The sequence below is a fragment of the Moschus berezovskii genome, chromosome 19, assembly GCF_049115385.1.
Source record: "Moschus berezovskii isolate FMDL1 chromosome 19, NW_MosBer_1.0, whole genome shotgun sequence".
NCBI classification, from domain to species: Eukaryota; Metazoa; Chordata; class Mammalia; order Artiodactyla; family Moschidae; genus Moschus; species Moschus berezovskii.
Window position 1 is genome coordinate 73,235,657 of NC_142478.1, and position 17,747 is coordinate 73,253,403.

General features: G+C 41.4%; 2 protein-coding genes across 10 annotated transcripts in view; one reads left to right on the forward strand and one right to left on the reverse strand.

Moving 5' to 3' along the window:
• The window catches only part of DRG1 (developmentally regulated GTP binding protein 1), a 78,027-nt gene extending 65,333 nt beyond the window's left edge, over positions 1-12,694 (forward strand). For all 3 annotated transcript variants that reach the window (XM_088828341.1, XM_088828342.1, XM_055404340.2), the window contains 7 exons: positions 34-209; positions 4,537-4,606; positions 6,669-6,838; positions 9,849-9,979; positions 10,998-11,165; positions 11,410-11,532; positions 12,383-12,694. In XM_088828341.1, the coding sequence (XP_088684467.1) occupies positions 34-209; positions 4,537-4,606; positions 6,669-6,838; positions 9,849-9,979; positions 10,998-11,165; positions 11,410-11,532; positions 12,383-12,482 (938 nt within the window). In that variant the 3' untranslated portion in view covers positions 12,483-12,694. The remainder of the gene's footprint in view (positions 1-33; positions 210-4,536; positions 4,607-6,668; positions 6,839-9,848; positions 9,980-10,997; positions 11,166-11,409; positions 11,533-12,382) is intronic.
• A 3,376-nt stretch (positions 12,695-16,070) lies between these two features.
• Positions 16,071-17,747, reverse strand: part of EIF4ENIF1 (eukaryotic translation initiation factor 4E nuclear import factor 1) — a 40,468-nt gene continuing 38,791 nt past the window's right edge. For all 7 annotated transcript variants that reach the window (XM_055404335.2, XM_055404334.2, XM_055404336.2 and 4 more), the window contains one exon: positions 16,071-17,733. In XM_055404335.2, the coding sequence (XP_055260310.1) occupies positions 17,492-17,733 (242 nt within the window). In that variant the 3' untranslated portion in view covers positions 16,071-17,491. The remainder of the gene's footprint in view (positions 17,734-17,747) is intronic.

The following is a 17,747-nucleotide window of genomic DNA, read 5'->3' on the forward strand; positions in this document are numbered from 1 at the left end:
ACATTCTTCTTTTTATATTTACTGATGTTTTAGGATTTGATGTTGCCAAGACAGGTGATGCTCGAATTGGGTTTGTGGGTTTTCCATCTGTGGGGAAGTCAACACTGCTCAGTAACCTGGCAGGGGTATATTCTGAGGTGGCAGCCTATGAGTTCACTACTCTGACCACTGTGCCTGGCGTCATCAGATACAAAGGTGCTAAGATCCAGGTAAGTTAGGCTGCAGGCCAAGGACAGGAAGAAGTGAATTCTTCCATTCATTTAAAAAGAACTTATTTGGAACTTTCTATATGCCAAGCCTTGTATTTGATCTACCAGAACCTCTTTGTCTAGCAGGGGAGACAGAGAAGACCAGTGCATATAAATAAAAATACCGTTTGTAAAAACACAGAGAAAGGAAGGACTGCTTTTTCCACCTGAGGATGGGGTGAGGGAAGGTCTGGTAAGACAGAAAAAGCTTTACACAGAAAGTGACAGTAAGATGGGTTTTGAAGTTTATTAGAATTTTATCAGCTGGAGAATATAAAGGGCAGTTTCAAGCAGCTGTACTGGGGAACAGCCTGTAGTTTGAGCTTAGCTGTGGATAGGGAGTAGTAGAAACTGAATTTGGAAAGGTAGATTGGAGCTGAATTATGAAGGCTCTTATGTGCCTGCTGAGGAAGTTGAATTTTACCTTGTACATCGCTGGGAGCCATTAGAAACTTCTTAATAAAGAATAACTTGATCAGACCCTTTTTAGAAGATAATTCTTATCTGTGAGGCTTAATGAAGTTGTTGTCTTCAACAGTTGTTAGATAGATGATAGATTTAGGGCTCCCAAATGAGGAGTCCACTTGGGTATGAAAGATATCTGTAAAATATGATGGAACACTTTCTTTTTGGCTCCACAGCTAAGAAGGTAAGGTTCTGAATTTCATGACATTTGAATCTAGGCTAGAGGTTCCCAAACCCTTAGTGTCTCAGTAGGTTCACACCCTTAGTGTCTTAGGAATTATTTCCTGACAGCTTTTCTGTTTCCAGTAGTTGTTTGTGGTGCTCCAGGCCAAGAGAAGTAACCTAATGGTTCTGTTCCTTTAATAGTTAGAGCCAAACAATTATCTATGACCTTACAGCTACAGTTATTTACTAATGGGATATGGACACTGTTAGGTACCATGTAACTTCTCAAACTTTGGAGTCAGATTGAATGCTGCCACATTTGTTTCTTTTTCCACCCTGATTTTTGTGTGTTGCTTAATTTTTGCCATAGTAATCTCTGAAAAATCCAGCTTTCCAAAGATTTGGATCTGTTATTGTTGAAAGCAGTGTAGTAGAATCTAACAGTGAAATTGTGAGCTTTTTGGATTTAGTAGGTTGACAAATACTGAGAATTGCTGTTTGTCTTGAAAATCATAATGCCTCCAGCGCCTTGGCAGAGCATTTAAAAACTCTTTAGTGTAGGCGTTTGTTTTCCCTCTAAACAGTGAGTTACACAGTGAGTTGTGAAGTGCATTCATATTTCCTTATTATAGAATCTGAAGTAAGGAGGGACCAGTGTCCTGGTGGCAATTTCAGTGACTTTTTTTCTTTCTGGTTAGGTACCATTAGAACACGTACCTTTCTAGGACTCCAAGCCAATGTATATAACGAGAATGAGGACACTTGGGCATATCTGGACCACTGATTAATTTTATCTGGTTTCAGAATCTTGTTGACAGTCAGTTTTGTCAGTTCAGAGAGTAACCTCTTTCCTGAAGAGATGTTATGGCGCCTCTTGGTATAACCCCTCTCTTTTCTTGTCTTTTCCTCAAAACCTTCATTTATTTCAGTCTCGAACTTTTCAGGTTTTTTCCTTCCTTTTTTTCATGGTGCTTTCTTTTCCATCTGTGCCCTCTGCCTGTTTTTCCTTCCCTTTTGACTTTCTCCAGAAACCAAGTTAAGTAGGCATACTAGTAGGTGTGTTTAACTGGATTAAAATGACTGCCCCCAAAATGTTTTTTAAAAGGCTCTTTTGTGGCAGAGGACTCATTATCTGTGACTCTCTGGGGAATGGTATATAAAATTAGAACCATCTCATAATTATAAGGAGATTGATTTCTGGTTTTTGTTGTTGTTGCTATTGTTAGGAAGATCTTTTTTAACAATAAAGTTACCTAAAAATGGAATAGTACCTCTTGAGGTAATTAGTTACTGTGTCTGGAGATGTTCAAGTAGTAGCTGAACCACCAACTAACCAATTAACCAGTGATGTTAGAAGAAAACTGATGTTTCACATAGTCAGAGATTGGCCTGTAACGTGGATGTACAGTGCTTTAAAAATTATAGGCTTATGTTTCACCTTGCCAGTGTCCCTAGGACTCCTGTTGTCATATATGTGTGTGTTTGTATGTATATGGACTTGCACATATATCTGCTTTAACCTCTAAAGGCATTCGAGTTTGAAGTAGGTTAGCATCCAGTTCTTAAAATCATAGTTATGTGATTTGAAGATACATATTTTCTTTTCTCAATTCTTAGTTGTAATCTGAAATTCATATATGTAAAGCATGGTCTATTTTTATTGGGTGAAATTTAGTTCAGTGTAATTTAAAATATTTAAATAGTTTAATTTTAAATATTTTCCTCTCAAGAAAAGCTTAAGTTAACTTGCTTTTGTGTGTGTTGGGGCCTCAGTAAATTTCTCCACCATGTTCAGCTGCCACAGTTAGAAAGCTCTTGCTCTTTTTTTCTCAGTTTAATATTAAAGGAAATATTATTTTAATTATTGCACTGTGCCTGGTCATAGTTGAAGAATGCAGAATCTAGTTCCCTGATCAGGGATTGAACCTAGGCCCCCTGAATTATTGGAAGTGTAGTGTTTTTGCCCCTGGACCACCAGGGAAGTCCCTAGGCTTATCTTATATTTTTCCTGCCCCAGCCCTGCAATGAACCACTTCTGAAGGAGCTGTTCCTTCCTTTTGTTGGAGATAGGTACTTGGAAATCAAGATCTGGTGTGCTCACTAGTCCCAGTTTTAGAGGAGGTCAGTCAGTCAGTCAGTTAGTTCAGTCGCTCAGTCGTGTCCGACTCTTTGCGACCCCATGAATCACAGCACGCCAGGCATCCCTGTCCATCACCAACTCCCGGAGTTCACTCAAACTCAGGTCCATCGAGTCGGTGATGCCATCCAGCCATCTCACCCTCTGTCGTCCCCTTCTCCTCCCACCCCCAATCCCTCCCAGCATCAGACTCTTTTCCATTGAGTCAACTCGTCGCATGAGGTGGCCAAAGTATTGGAGTTTAGCTTTAGCATCAGACCTTCCAATGAACACCCAGGGTTGATCTCCTTTAGAATGGACTGGTTGGATCTCCTTGCAGTCCAAGAGGAGGTAATGTTATTTATTATGTAGTGAGGAATAGGGAGGAGCTTTTGAGCAGGTTCTTGAATGGAAAAGTTGAACTCTAAACACCTCCTGAGTTCTTTCTTTTTCCTTGTGGTTTATTTAATGTGAAGTATATTTCTGTAATATCAGATATGCTTACTGCAAAAGATAGTTGTTGTTTTTTTTTTCCTTTGTCCATGCTGTACAGCTTGTAGGATCTTAGTGCTAGACCTGGGATGAAACCCGGGCCCTCGGCATTGAAAGTGGAGAGTCTTAACCACTGGACTAGTTGTAAGTGATGTTTTGATAAGCTGCAACTATGTCTCTGTCTGTTCATGTAGATAATTCAGTATTGGCCATACAGTGCCACAGCCCTTGTTATTGTCAGATTTTTACATATGCTCGTAACAGACTCTTTAAGAGCTTATAACTGTAGTTTATGAATTTGAATCATGAGTGCTATAGTTTTGGTTTTGATGTTCTCATCATTAGGTACATACACTGTGACTTATGTGAAGTGTTACTTTATTGCATTTCCTGGGCAATTGAGTGGTTGTTTTCAACTGAGGACACATATCAGAGTCACCTTTGGAGCCTTTTGAAATACAGATCAGTATCTGAATCCTACTTTGGTGTGCTAATTCTGCAAAGCAGAATTTGCAGGGATAGGGCTTAAATATCTGCATTCTGAATTGTTTTATAGGTGATTCTTACGTGCTTGCTTAAGAATGGCTGCAGAAATTTTTGTGAATTGGAGGATTTGCCAAGGTCTCAGGATTTATCACTTGTGAATAGTGTGATCCAGTTATTATCTATAGTAAGGAATATGTGTGGAGGTTCAACTTTCTGAAAAGTGGAAAAATATTGAAAGATACTAAGGTAGAATTACAGATTTGTGTCCCCAAGATGTGGATTAAAATATGATTTATTTGGACTGTGACTTTGGGCAAACCACCTAACCTCTGTGAACCTCAACAAATATCCTTATTCACAGACTTGCTAGGTATTTTGAATGAGATAAAGTATATAAGAAGCTTGCAGCTGGTAGGTAGTAGATGCTTAGTAAAAGTAAGATTTATACATTCACTTACAAGGAAGATAGGATTTCAATCTCCTAAATTTTGAGTACTTAAATCATTCTGTTTAATCTGTTCAGATTTATAACCAGCTTTTCCTTTTCTCTCCTTAATCTTGCAGCTTCTGGATCTCCCAGGTATCATTGAGGGTGCTAAGGATGGGAAAGGTAGAGGCCGCCAAGTCATTGCAGGTGAGTGTTCTGGGGCCACCGTCCTGGTATATCATCTCTTTACTGGGTGCTGTTCCTTTAGGGACTGTGGAGCTTGGAGTTGGTACCACAGTGAAGGTAATAGTTTTACCTGACTTCTCACTGGAGCAAAATGTTGGAACTTGAAGGGATTCAGAGAATAACAGTCCAGACCCCCATTTGAAGGGAAAAGAAGGACAGGAGAAGTGAAGTGCTTTGATACAGTGTTGCCCTGTTGTGACAGATTCAGAGGTAGACCTCAGGTTTCCTGACTCCCACTCATGCCTTTTCTTCTTTTCATTTAAAGTAAAATGTTATAAAAGGCTAATCATAGGGGAATTCTTTGGTTGTCCAGTGGTTAGAGCTCCATGCTTTCACTGCTTAGGGAGTGGATTCAATCCTTGGTCAAGGACCACAAGCCACATGATACAACCTTTAAAAAAAAGGCTAATCATAAATTGCAGTAATCTGCTACTCCATCTGTTTTCATCTCCACTGTCATTCCCTGTTGGCAAGTACTGTCAAGTCTTCGACTGTTTCTTCTACTTTATATTTTAAAACGTTATGCTTATATTACTGTTTCATGGTTAATTAATTTTAAATACCATCTATTGGTTTCATGTTATGGTAGGAAATTAGCTCTCTCGTACTCCAAATCTCTTCTGTTTTTTCAAAGAAGTTATATCATAATTTTTAGTTAATTCATCAGTCATGGTTTATGTTATTATGTAATGACTGTGTAACTTGTTCAGTGCTAAGTACTGTATTATGACTTGATTTCTTTTCTCTTTAAATCTGCTTTTTAAATTTGTTTTTCATTGAGTTAATAATTGTTTACTTTTCTGTTTGCTAATAGTTTTCAAATGTTCCAGTAGATCAAATGCCTATCAATCAGTATTTTTCTAGATATTTGAATACAGTGGCTATTGAGGACTTTGTGTGCCTGGTGCAATTGAGTTATGGAATTTTAAATTTTATAATTTTAGTTTAAATTTGAATAGCCCCAGGTGGCTAGTGGAGTCTGTGTTGGACAGTGTAGCTCCAGATTTTTTGCATGGCTCAGATTGTAATATGGGATCCCCTGTTTCTTAGAGTTGTTGTCTTAACTTTTTTGGGTTATTTTCATGTTTTGCTGAAGTTCATTTTTTAGAAACTTAATGAAAAAGAGTGAATGATAGGTAAATTGTTCTTGTTTTTTTCATGTTTGAAAGTATTTTTATTCCACCCTTACACTAATAATTTAGCTATTTATAGAATTACAGGTTTGAAATCATTCATGGATGACTATCAGGAACTTGCTAAATGAAAAGAGTTGGGCACAAAAGACTACATTTTGTATGGTTCCATTTATACAAAATTCTTAAAAATGCAACTTAACCTGTAGTGACAGAGCAGTGCGTGACTGGGAATTGAAAGGGAGATTGATTGCAAAGGGGTACAAGGGAAATTTTGGAGATGATGGAAATGTTCCAAATCTAAGTTGCTATGGTGGTTACATAGGTGTATACATTTGTCATCAAATTGTATGCTTAGTATGGGTCCTATTTATTTTTTATAAATTATAGCTCAAGAAAGTTGACAAAAAAATATGCTAACTTTTTTCTTTTAGAATTCTTACTGTTTTAAATCTTTCTGGACTTTTTCATAGATTCAGGTTATTACCTGGTTTGTATCTTCATTCCAAATTATTTTTCTGCTAGTATATCTAGAATGCTAGTATATCTAGATCTAGACACATCTGTCAATGCACTAATAGAAAACAAAGCATACATTGCAGAGTGACTTCTGGCATAAATCTTTGGAAACCTTAACTTCATGCGTGTGTGTATATATATGCGTGCTAAGTCACTTCAGTTGTGTCTGACTCTTCGTGACCCTATGGACTGTAGCCCACTAGGCTCTTCTGTCCATAGGATTTTTCAGGCAAGAATACTGGAGTGGGTTGCCATTTCCTCCTCCAGGGGACCTTCCCTACCCAGGGATTGAACTTGCGTCTCTTACATCTCCTGCGTTTGCAGGTCTTTAATGATCTTTGAAAGATATTTTTTTATTTTCAATTCTTCAGTGGCCAGAACGTGTAACTTGATCTTGATTGTTCTGGATGTCCTGAAACCCTTGGGACATAAGAAGATAATTGAAAATGAACTGGAAGGCTTTGGCATTCGCTTGAACAGCAAACCCCCCAACATTGGCTTTAAGAAGAAGGATAAAGGAGGCATTAATCTCACAGCCACTGTAAGTGAAGAAAGTGATATGGGGTAGGTTGCTGAAGGGACTGGGGTGGAGAGTGGATTGTGGTTCGTGGACACTGACCTTTGGAAATTGCCTGGCTTCTCCCAGAGCTAACTGAAGTAATACAATGACATTGTAATGACTGACAGAGTAGGACAAGAGTCCATCTCCGACTCCTTTTGTGGCCTTATTTCCTCTTTGGGGTGGTATGAAACTAAAGCTTATGCTTGCATGAAGTAGATTGCTGCTGATATCATCTATTTTCACTCATTCAACACAGATTTATAGAGCACCTCCCATGGGCCACCATTGTTTTAGGCTTTCAGGGGAAATGGAAGTTCAGTCAGTTCAGTCGCTCAGTCGTGTCCAACTCTTTGTGACCCCATGAACCGCAGCACACCAGGCCTCCCTGTCCATCACCAACTCCCGGAGTTCACCCAAACCCATGTCCATCGAGTCGGCGATGCCATCCAACCATCTCATCCTCTGTCATCCCCTTCTCCTGCCCTCAGTCTTTCACAGCATCAGGGTCTTTTCAGATGAGTCAACTCTTCGCATCACGTGGCCAAAGTATTGGAGTTTCAGCTTCAACATCAGGTGGCCAAAGTATTGGAGTTTCAGCTTCAACATCAGTCCTTCCAATGAACACCCAGGACTGATCTCCTTTAGGGTGGACTGGTTGGATCTCCTTGCAGTCTGAGGGAGTCTCAAGAGTCTTCTCCAGCACCACAGTTCAGAAGCATCAATTCTTCGGTGCTCAGCTTTCTTCACAGTCCAACTCTCACATCCATACATGACCACTGGGAAAACCATAGCCTTGACTAGACGGACCTTGGTTGGCAAAGTAATGTCTCTGCTTTTTAATATGCTGTCTAGGTTGGTCATAACTTTCCTTCCAAGGAGTAAGCGTCTTCTAATTTCATGGCTGCAGTCACCATCTGCACTGATTTTGGAGCCCAGAAAAATAAAGTCAGCCACTGTTTCCACTGTTTCCCATCTATTTGCCGTGAAGTGATGGGACAGATACCATGATCTTAGTTTTCTGAATGTTGAGCTTTAAGCCAACTTTTTCACTCTCCTCTTTCACTTTCATCAAGAGGCTCTTTAGTTCTTCACTTTCTGCCATAAGGGTCGTGTCATCTGCTTATCTCAGGTTATTGATATTTCTCCTGGCAATCTTGACTCCAGCTTATGCTTCCTCCAGCCCAGCGTTTCTCACGATGTACTCTGCATAGAAGTTAAATAAGCAGGGTGAGAATTTACAGCCTTGATGTACTCCTTTTTCTATTTGGAAATTCATAAGGGGGCAAAAATTCCTGGCTTTTTATTCGAATGGGGAAGTAGCATACAAAATTAATGAGCGATTATAGTATATCATGAGTCTTGAGTGCTACCTGCTGCACTGATACAGTATATTATGTTAGGATAAACTAAAGACAGAAGTTAACTAGGGCAAGAGGATGGAGAGTATTGGTGGAAGGGCTTGGTTTTAAGTAGGTTGATCAGAGAAATCTTCACTGAGGTGACAAGAAGGAGTGAACCAAATGAATATCTTGAGGAAGGGCATTTCATGTAGAGGGAATATCCAAGTGCACGGCAAGTATAGCATGCCTTTGCTTGTTTGAAGACCAGCAGAATGAGCAAGTAGAAGAGTAGTAAGAAACGAAGTCATAGCATAAGGCCATACATACTTTTACTTTGCAGAAGATGGTTGGGTTCCAGTCTGTGGAATAAAATTGATTCAGGTTTTAATGGAATCAGTTTCTGTTTGTTGAAAACAGACTGAAATGGGTTAAGAACAGAAACACAGAACCCATTTAAGAAGTTATTACAATAATCTAGTCAAGAAGTGATAGTTTCTTAGATCAGAATTGTAATAGTGGAGGAGATGTGGAGTAGTTATTGTGGAAAGATTTTGTAAATAGTTGGTGGGAATTACAGCTAAACTGGATGTGAGTTGTGAGAGAAAGAGGTGATGGTGAGTTTTTGTTGTGAGCTAGAAAACGGACTCTCGTGACTAAAATGGTAGGATTTAAGTGTAGAATAGGTTTGGAGGGGAGGGGAAGATCAGATATTCAGTTTAAGATGCCAGTAACACTCAAGTTAGACATCCAAGTATTACTGTCAAATAGGCATTTGAAGAAAGATCTGTGCTGGAGGTATAAATTTATTGGATATCAGTTTTAAAGCCATGAACTTAGCTGAGATCACTTAGCTGAGGAAGGGAGTATAAATAGAAAAGAGTTTCAAGGATTGAGCTTTGTGATACCTTCCTCCACCCTCACGATGATTAGATGCCAGGAGATGGGAAGAATCAGCAAATAAAACTTCTCAGTCAAGAAAGAAAATCAGAAAAGTTTGGGATCCTGAAAGCCAATTAAAGAAAGTGTTTCAGATTGGTAAGAGTGATCGGTTCTATCAAATGCTGCTTCTAAGTCATATAATTGAGGATTGAGAATTTCCTATAACATCTAACATTCTAGAGCCCCAGATTATTTCACTGGCATAGACTTAAGCTGTCCTGTCACAAAGATCTTTTCTGTTATCTTCTCATAATGTTTGAGTTGAAGCTGTCTTTCTGTATTTTTGCTTTGGCTGCTGTAGTAAAGTAGTATAGAGTGGGTGGCGTAAACAGCAGAAATTTAATTCTTTTAATTCTGGAGCCTGGATATTTGACATCAAGATGTGAGCCGTGTTGGTTTCTTCTGAGGCCTCTGTCTTTGGCTTATAAATGGCTGTCTTCTGTGTTTTCATATGATCCTTCCTCTGTGTGTCTGTATTCCAGTCTTGTAAGGACATGAGTCATACTGGATTAGGGCCCACCCATATGACATTTTAATGTAATTACCTCTTTAGATTTTAAGTATTTCCTACTCAAAGCCTATCTCATCTAGGATAATGGTCTTTAGAAATAAATTTGCACTTTATCTAGAATTATCTGGGTACATCAACAGATACTTTTAGGAGATTTTTTTTTTTGCTCTCTGACCAGTTGTCTTCTGTGCCCATTCAGTGCCCTCAGAGTGAGCTGGATGCTGAAACTGTGAAGAGCATTCTGGCTGAGTACAAAATCCATAATGCTGATGTGACTCTGCGTAGTGATGCCACAGCAGATGACCTCATTGACGTGGTGGAAGGAAACAGGTACTCACTAAATGATGCCTGAGTTTGAATAGGAAGCCTTGTAATGGAAACAGCATTGGACTGCGAATCTGGCAGACATCATTTCTAACTCCAGTTGTGCTCTTACCTCAAATAATAATGGACCTTGCTTTCTTGGTAAAATGAAGGGTTGGTCCTGATTGCTAACATCCTTCTTTGCTCTTAAGTTTGATGATGATAATCAAATTGCTGGCTTCAGTTGCTTGCTTTGAACTAGACCATCCCCTAAGCTCTGTGTTGTATGATGGTTCAAGAGAGTAGGTTCTTAGTCTGCTCTCACAGAATTAATCCATCTGAGAAATTCTGTAGGCTGTGCTGCAGAACTTAGAGCAGACCGGGCTGTATCTGTTTTCTCTAAGAGTACATAACTGAGATCTTACATAACATGAGACATTACTATTTGAAATTAAGTAATAACTGAAACTACTGTTATTTCTAGTATTTTGAAAACAGACAAAAACTGGTGCTTTGAATTAAATGTTTTATAAGTGAGGCAACTGAAGCCTGAGAAGTTGTAGCTTGCCTAATTATCAGTAACCTTAGCTGCCCTATTGATTGAACAGTTAGGATTGTGACTTTGTTAGATGTTGTGTTTAAAAAATTTTTTTTTAATTCTTGAAGTTATTATATTATTAGAAATGTTTTACATTCTTACAGTTCATAAAACAACTGGGAAATTAACTCTGAGATTGCCTAGGGACACATGTCTAGAAAGTGACATGTCTGTGTGACTCTAAAGCTTATGTTATTTACACTGCGGCATGCTTTCTTAGTAATTAGTTGCATGACGGGACTATGGCTTGAGTTTTGTTACTTCTTAACCGATAATTCACTTTTTACCTTATTTTGGTAGGAAACATTTTCTTTTTTTTGGCTGACTTTCTTATGATTCCAGTTTAGAGTCTCTGATTTTGAGTCCTGGGTGAGGGGCTGTTGAATCAGACTGACAGTCTTGTCCACAGCTCCAGACTAACATACTGTTTTTCTTCTTTTTCTGTAGAGTCTATATCCCCTGTATCTATGTGTTAAATAAGATTGATCAGATCTCCATTGAGGAATTGGATATTATCTATAAGGTGCCTCACTGTGTACCCATCTCTGCCCATCACCGCTGGAATTTTGATGACCTGTTGGAAAAGATCTGGGACTATCTGAAACTAGTGAGAATGTAAGTCTTAGTGGAGAGGGTATTATTACTGTAGGACTTAAAGCAGACTGTCCAAAAATAATACCTGCTAGAACTCACTAACATAATCTGTTTTTGGAGATTAATTCCTATCATCTGCAAGGCCATATTGAGGGCACCTTCTCCCTCAAGATACAGGTTATCCGTGTCTGGTTTCTGGGTTGAGTTGTGTTTACGTATGAAGCAGTCTAAGAAGTAAACAGCCTCTGCTCCCTCTGTGTTCTAGTTACACCAAACCCAAGGGCCAGTTGCCCGATTACACGTCCCCAGTGGTGCTGCCTTACTCTAGGACCACGGTGGAGGATTTCTGCATGAAGATCCACAAAAATCTTATCAAAGAATTTAAATAGTAAGTATCATGGCATGTGGTGCCTTCTTTTCCCTGTGAGCTACTGATTCTTCTAACGAGTAATTCTTATGATAGCGTTATAGAAATTAGGCATCAGGAAATGCTTGCTTGGTTAGAACCTTGCAATGTCATCTTAAATGCTAAATCAAAACAGAAAGTGACACCATGCCAACTTGGAGCAGGAAGAGCCCTAAACACCTTTTCAAGTTGGGAGGGCTAGCAATACAAATTGCTCTGAGGTTCTCTTGTTAATTCATTTTCCTCTTGGTAAACACAAAATGTTAATTCTTCCTGCCAGCATCATATTGGACTTCACTGGGTACTGGGGCCCCCCCGAAACCTTTTGGATAAGTAAATACCCTCTTGATAAGAGTTTTCCTAGTATGGCTAAGGAAGGGTATCCTACGTTTCTTACCAGTAACCACTGATGGTTCATAGACCCAATAAAAACTAGTATTCTGTAACTAACATTGCATTTGTAGGAATCAATTTCTAATCAGTTATTTCAGGGTATTTCTCTGTAACAAGTCTATGCTTTCTCCTTTTAATTTAAATTAGTCTTGTCACACTTCTCATTTGTATTTTTTTCCTTGACTTTCATAAATTGGCTCTGGAGCATGGGGAACCACATAACTTTCAAGTCTTCCACTTTTTATGTGAAGGCTCCAGTGTGCCACACTTCAAGGGAAGCTAAAGCCTTTGGGCTTTGACTGGGGATAGGGAACCTTGTCTGTTGCAGGCCTTTGACTCTTAAGAACTGGAATGTTAACTCTAAATAGAAAGTGACACCTAGGTACGTAGAAGCTAGGTGAGTATTTACACTGAATGTTCTTTTTTTCCTTCCATACAGTGCTCTGGTGTGGGGTCTCTCTGTGAAACACAATCCTCAAAAAGTGGGTAAAGACCATACGTTGGAGGACGAGGATGTCATTCAGATTGTGAAGAAGTGATGCCATCCCCTTGCCCATCTGCTGGGCCAACCCTAGCAGCTTTCTCCACGATCAAACACCTGACTCCAAGCCCCTCCTGGGTTTGACAGGCACTGGATCAGGATACAGGGAGGGAGATGGAAGCACCCAATTTGGAACTTCACTTGTCTTATCTTGGTGTCACCTTATATGTTGAGCTGTATAAAGGACCTGGTAGGCCAGCTGACTATGTACAGTTCATGTGTCATTGTCAGAGTTTGTTTTGAGATGGATTGAATGAGGATGGTTATATATAGTGAGGCAACTGCAGAAGAGGTACTTGGGAGCTTGGTCTTGGATGTGAAATGGGTAAAAATGTGACTGCAGCATTTCACCTGATGGTTACTCATGAGAAATGCTTCCAACTGGATGTGGCTTTTAGTCCTTTCAAGTGGCCTTTCTCTAATGATACTGGAGAAAGGAAGGACTTGATGTGAGTTAACTGATTATTCCCTGCAAATCTAGCCCACTTGGGAGATGGTGGTTCAGTAAAATATTCTGACCAGACACGTCGGGCTTTGAGTGGCAAGCCCACCTTTAATTAGCCGTGGAACTCTGCATAAATTACTTGATCTCTCTAAGTGTCAGTTTCCTCATGTAACATGGAGAGAGTAATAATACCTTCTAGAATGGAGATTCTTAGTATTAAGGGGTGGTGCTTGTAAAATGCTTATTGGCACAGTGTCTGATATGTGGGTACTTGGGGAGTGTTGGCTGCTGTTTTCACTGGTTCCCCTCCTTTAGTTAGAGCACAGCTGTGTATCAGTGTTGGGCTGAGTGTTGAGCTGAACTGTGCTGCCAGCTGCATGCCACTGTCTCCTTTGCCATAACCCAGCCTTCTTGAACTCCCATGGCAGTCCTGGCCGCAACCACGTGACCTGGATGAAAGCATGGAGGTAGCCCAGTGCAGGTGAGGCAGTCAAGTGTGATCAGAGCAGGTTTGTGGGTGCACCTGTGTGTATGGAGGCGGGAGGGAGGGTAGGCTGTAGGGAGTAATGGGGTCGGGGTTGCTGGAGAGGGTGCTAAGGACATCATGAAAGGTTAGTAAGGGAATTTAAAGGGGCTGCGTTGGTAGTGGAAAACTGACTGGCAAAAATCTTTGTGTCTGGAATGGATTAGTGAGAATATGGGAGAGGGAGGGTGTGGGCATATAGGAGGAGAGATCTAAACCTGGTAACTGCCTTGCTCTTTGGAGAGAGAAGTCAGAGATTATATAATTATGGATTGCAGGGATGATAGAGAAGGGCGGTCCATGAGAAAGTCAGCAAGGGAAACATTTACAGGAAGACGGTTTGATTTTAGATCAACGTGAACGAGAGCTGCTGGCAGGGTGTGAGCAGTGAGGACGTGGGATTGTCCACGTGCTTGGCCTGCTCCAGGGCATGCTACTCTTGTTGTCTTAGTGACGGTTGTCTTCCTGGAGCTTGGGCTTAACCCTGTCCCCAGGCCCAGGAGATAAGCCTCTCAGGCCTGGTGTGCTCTTCACTTTGGAGGGGGTAGATCTTGATATCACTGGACATTTGTGATAGAGGCTGTAATTTGTCTACTCTGGCTTTTCAGAGAGACACTGGCTTTCTGAGACACGGGATTTCCAGCAAGGTTTACTCTCCAGGCAGAGCTTATATTGGGCTTTGGGGAATCCTCAAATTCACTTTCATTGGGCAATGAAATGCCAGAATGTTGAGAAAGATGTTGAAATCTGGGTTCATTCCAAGGCTTCAGGATATGCTTTGAATGGCTTTTGCTTCCATCCTTCCACACCTTCCCCTTCCCCCATCAGTGGCCCCCTGGTGTTTAAGGGGAGAATTACCCTACCTCTCCTTTTTGGTCTCAGACTTGGGAGTTCTGGGAGAGGTACAGTTTTGTGTTTGGAATGCTGCCTGGGGTAGGGCCACCAAGGAGGGTTATTCCTACAGGGCACAGCTTTCTCTTCCTGAACTCCACGACTAGGGTTGTTTGACTGTCACAGCATGACTTGAATTTTCATTTTTCTTTTCAAATGCTTTTAGCTGTGTTTCAGCTCAGCTCAGTTGTGTCTGACTCCCTGCGACCCCATGGACTGTAGCACGCCAGGCTTCCCTGTCCATCACCAACTTCCGGAGCCTACTCAAACTCACGTCCATCGCGTTGGTGATGCCATCCAAGCACCTCATCCTCTGTCATCCCCTTCTCCTCCCAACCTCAATCTTCCCCAGCATCAGGGTCTTTTCAAATGAGTTGGTTCTTGGCATCAGGTGGCCAGAAGTATTAAGCTGTGTTTAATAGCAGACAATAACTTAACTGGCTGAAATGGAAGAAAACTTGGTCTCTCACATAAGTTGTCTGGAGCTCAGATGGGCTAGCTGGTAGGTCACTGACGAAACAAGTTCTTTCCATGATGCCATCCTGTTCACTGCTTTGCTGGGCAAATGGCTCCCCTCACAGTCGAAGAATATCTTTATAGCCTTGGGCTTTATACCAGTATCTGGAGGGTGCTAAAGAGGCTGAGTCTTAACTTCTGGTGAAGCCGTTTCCCAGAAGCTGCAGAGCCAGTTCCTGTTTGTGTCTCATACCCATTCTTGGACCAGCTGTTAGTAAAGGGAGTAGAATACTGAAGAGTCTGTTTACTCCAGTATGTTATCTTCATTCCTGGAGTTTATCCCTTTCATTTATAGGCCAGTGGACCTGACTTCCTTTCTGCCTTAAGAGGCTGTCATATCTCCTATAAGACCTGGCTGTACTTTCCCATTAAAAAAAAAAAAAATTTAGCTCAGTTTTTTTTCATTTTGCCTCACAGCACACAGAATCTTAGTTCCCTGACAAGGAAATGAACCTCGAGCCCCTGCACTGGGAGTGTGGCGTTTTAACCACTGGACCATCACAGAAGTTCCTGTACTTTCCCATTTTTTCCCCTACTTCTCATTGATTATTACCAATTTCCAAAGTACTTGTTGCTCAACTGCTTCCTTAGGGGCGGGGGCAGTGTTCTTTCCTACCTGACCGCTCAACTTGCACGAGATTCTCTGTGGCCTTCTGCTGTTTCACTTTGAGGAGGCTTTGCACATCCCTCCAGCCTTGATTGCGTCTAGGCTTGTCTTATGCCTGCTAGACTTCCCAGAGTTGCTCCACGTAAGATGGCTTATTAGCTGAGAGACAGCACGCCGTCATGTTCTCCGTACTCCATAGCTGGCTTAGTTTCTGAAGACTGTATTCTTTTTTTGCCTCTACTCCCATTCACCAAAATAGCTTTAAGATCTGTGCATTCAGCTTCTGCTTTGCTGTTCTTGGCAACATTCCTTTATTTTCTTCTGACTCCATCTCACCAGTTACTGGCTTTGCCCTTTGCTTGGTGCCTACATTTGTTCATGTCTGTCGTATAAGCTTCTAGCCTAAGAAGGAATTCCTCACTAGTAGCTTCAAACCAATCCTCCCCACTCCACACCTAGGACCATTGGTTCAGTATGAAAGGAAAAGGAGGTGAAAGGACACACAAGATGGAACTGGATTCAGGATTTTGTTCTGCCACTTTGCTTGAGATTGTTTTCCATATTCTTTATGAAACAAAGCATTTGTGAGAATTCTAAACAGATCCCACTGCAGGGAGGGAGGGGTGAGGTTGAAGTACTGTGAAGAGACAGACCTCGTGCTCAATCCACAGAACCAGGTTTTGTTGAAAAGCTGCCTGCTTTGTGTTCTTGGAAGTACAGGGCAGGGTGGGCAGCTCCGGGTTTATAGGCTGTTTTTTTAACCTTTTAGTCAAAATCCACTCATCTTGCTAAGTTCACTTATGAATCAGAATGGCTTCATTATTTGAGCCTCTACTGTGAAGTCAAACTAGAGTTGAGGGCCCTAAATGGATAAGAACTGAGAAATCGGCTGAGTTACTAAGTCGAGGAGCTTGAGATTTGTCACCTCAGATTGGGAGGAATAAAACCCTTCATCATGAAAGGGGCCTCACAGCCATCGTTGTTCTGGTGGACTCCTTTCCCCGGTGTTGTGCGTGTAGTTCTGGTACAGAGGAACAGGGCAGAGGAGGAAGCGCACAGCAGAAGTTAACGTGGGCACCAGAGTCTTCAGGGAAGTTCATATGGAGAAAATTCAGAAATGGATCAGAATTCTGAGGCTCCAGTTTTCCCTACTGGGGACTCTGACTTGGAGAACAGGAAGCCAACCGTTGACTTCTGCCCCAGCAGACGTGACAAATGACCATATACCTGATTACCCAATAAATTATTTTCACTAGGTGGGTTTATTTAATTTTAGAAATTACACACTATCATCTGATATTAGCCACAAGACTGACTACCTATAGGGTCAGCTCAGTCTAAACTCGCCCATTGGGGTCATTAAGGCTCAAGAAAGAGGGCCAAGGCTTCCTCCTCCCAATCAGAGTTCAGTTCCATGAGTCTTACAGAAAAAACTCAAGGTAATTTCCCTCAAGAACCTACTGAAGGGGAAGGGATTCAGGAAGAAATAAACACAACAGTGCCATTCACTTCATTCACACACTTAGCATATGCAACTTTAATCAAAAGAAAAAGCCCCAACTGTACAAGTGAAAAAAAAAATCCAAAATGTTGACACAGGCTTAACTAATACCAGCTACTTTTATGTACAGCTGTATAATTTCAAAAAAGCTATCCTATGTGTATGTACAAAAGTTGTTTATACACAGGTCTGTACATAAGGGTCTATACATTTATTTCCTCAGAACCCTTAAGGTGCCACCTCTTGGTGAAGACACCAACACTTCATTCACATATCTTACAAAAAAAGACTTTCTAGGACTGACAATACTGCATCCTGTATTCAAACCATGTAGACTCCACTGACTGGTTAAGTTCCTTCCGTCATGACGCAGACCACACCAGGTGCCTGGGTGCCCCTAAACAGCTTCACACAAGAATGCTACAAAGTAAAAGCCGTAAACCAACGTGAGATGAAACAGAGTCCTTAACAGGGTGCCGCCACAGGTCCAGGCTTTGGTGAGCGAGCGAGCCTGCCTGCCCTGCTCACTGTCGGTACTCCAGTTCATCTACACTGATGACTTTGGTGGGCATGGAGGGCAGGGGCTGCTGTAGCACGTCTGAGCCAAACCACTTGGCGAGGCCCACAGGGGAGCTGCTCCTCTGGCTGGGGCGGTGCTCGAGCTGGGAGTGCACATGGGGCAGGCCTGAGCGGCTGGGCACATTCTGAGGAGTCGTCTGAACGCTGACAGCAGCTGCCTGGGAGCCAGAGCCTGGAGGATGGAGAACTGGAGACACAAAG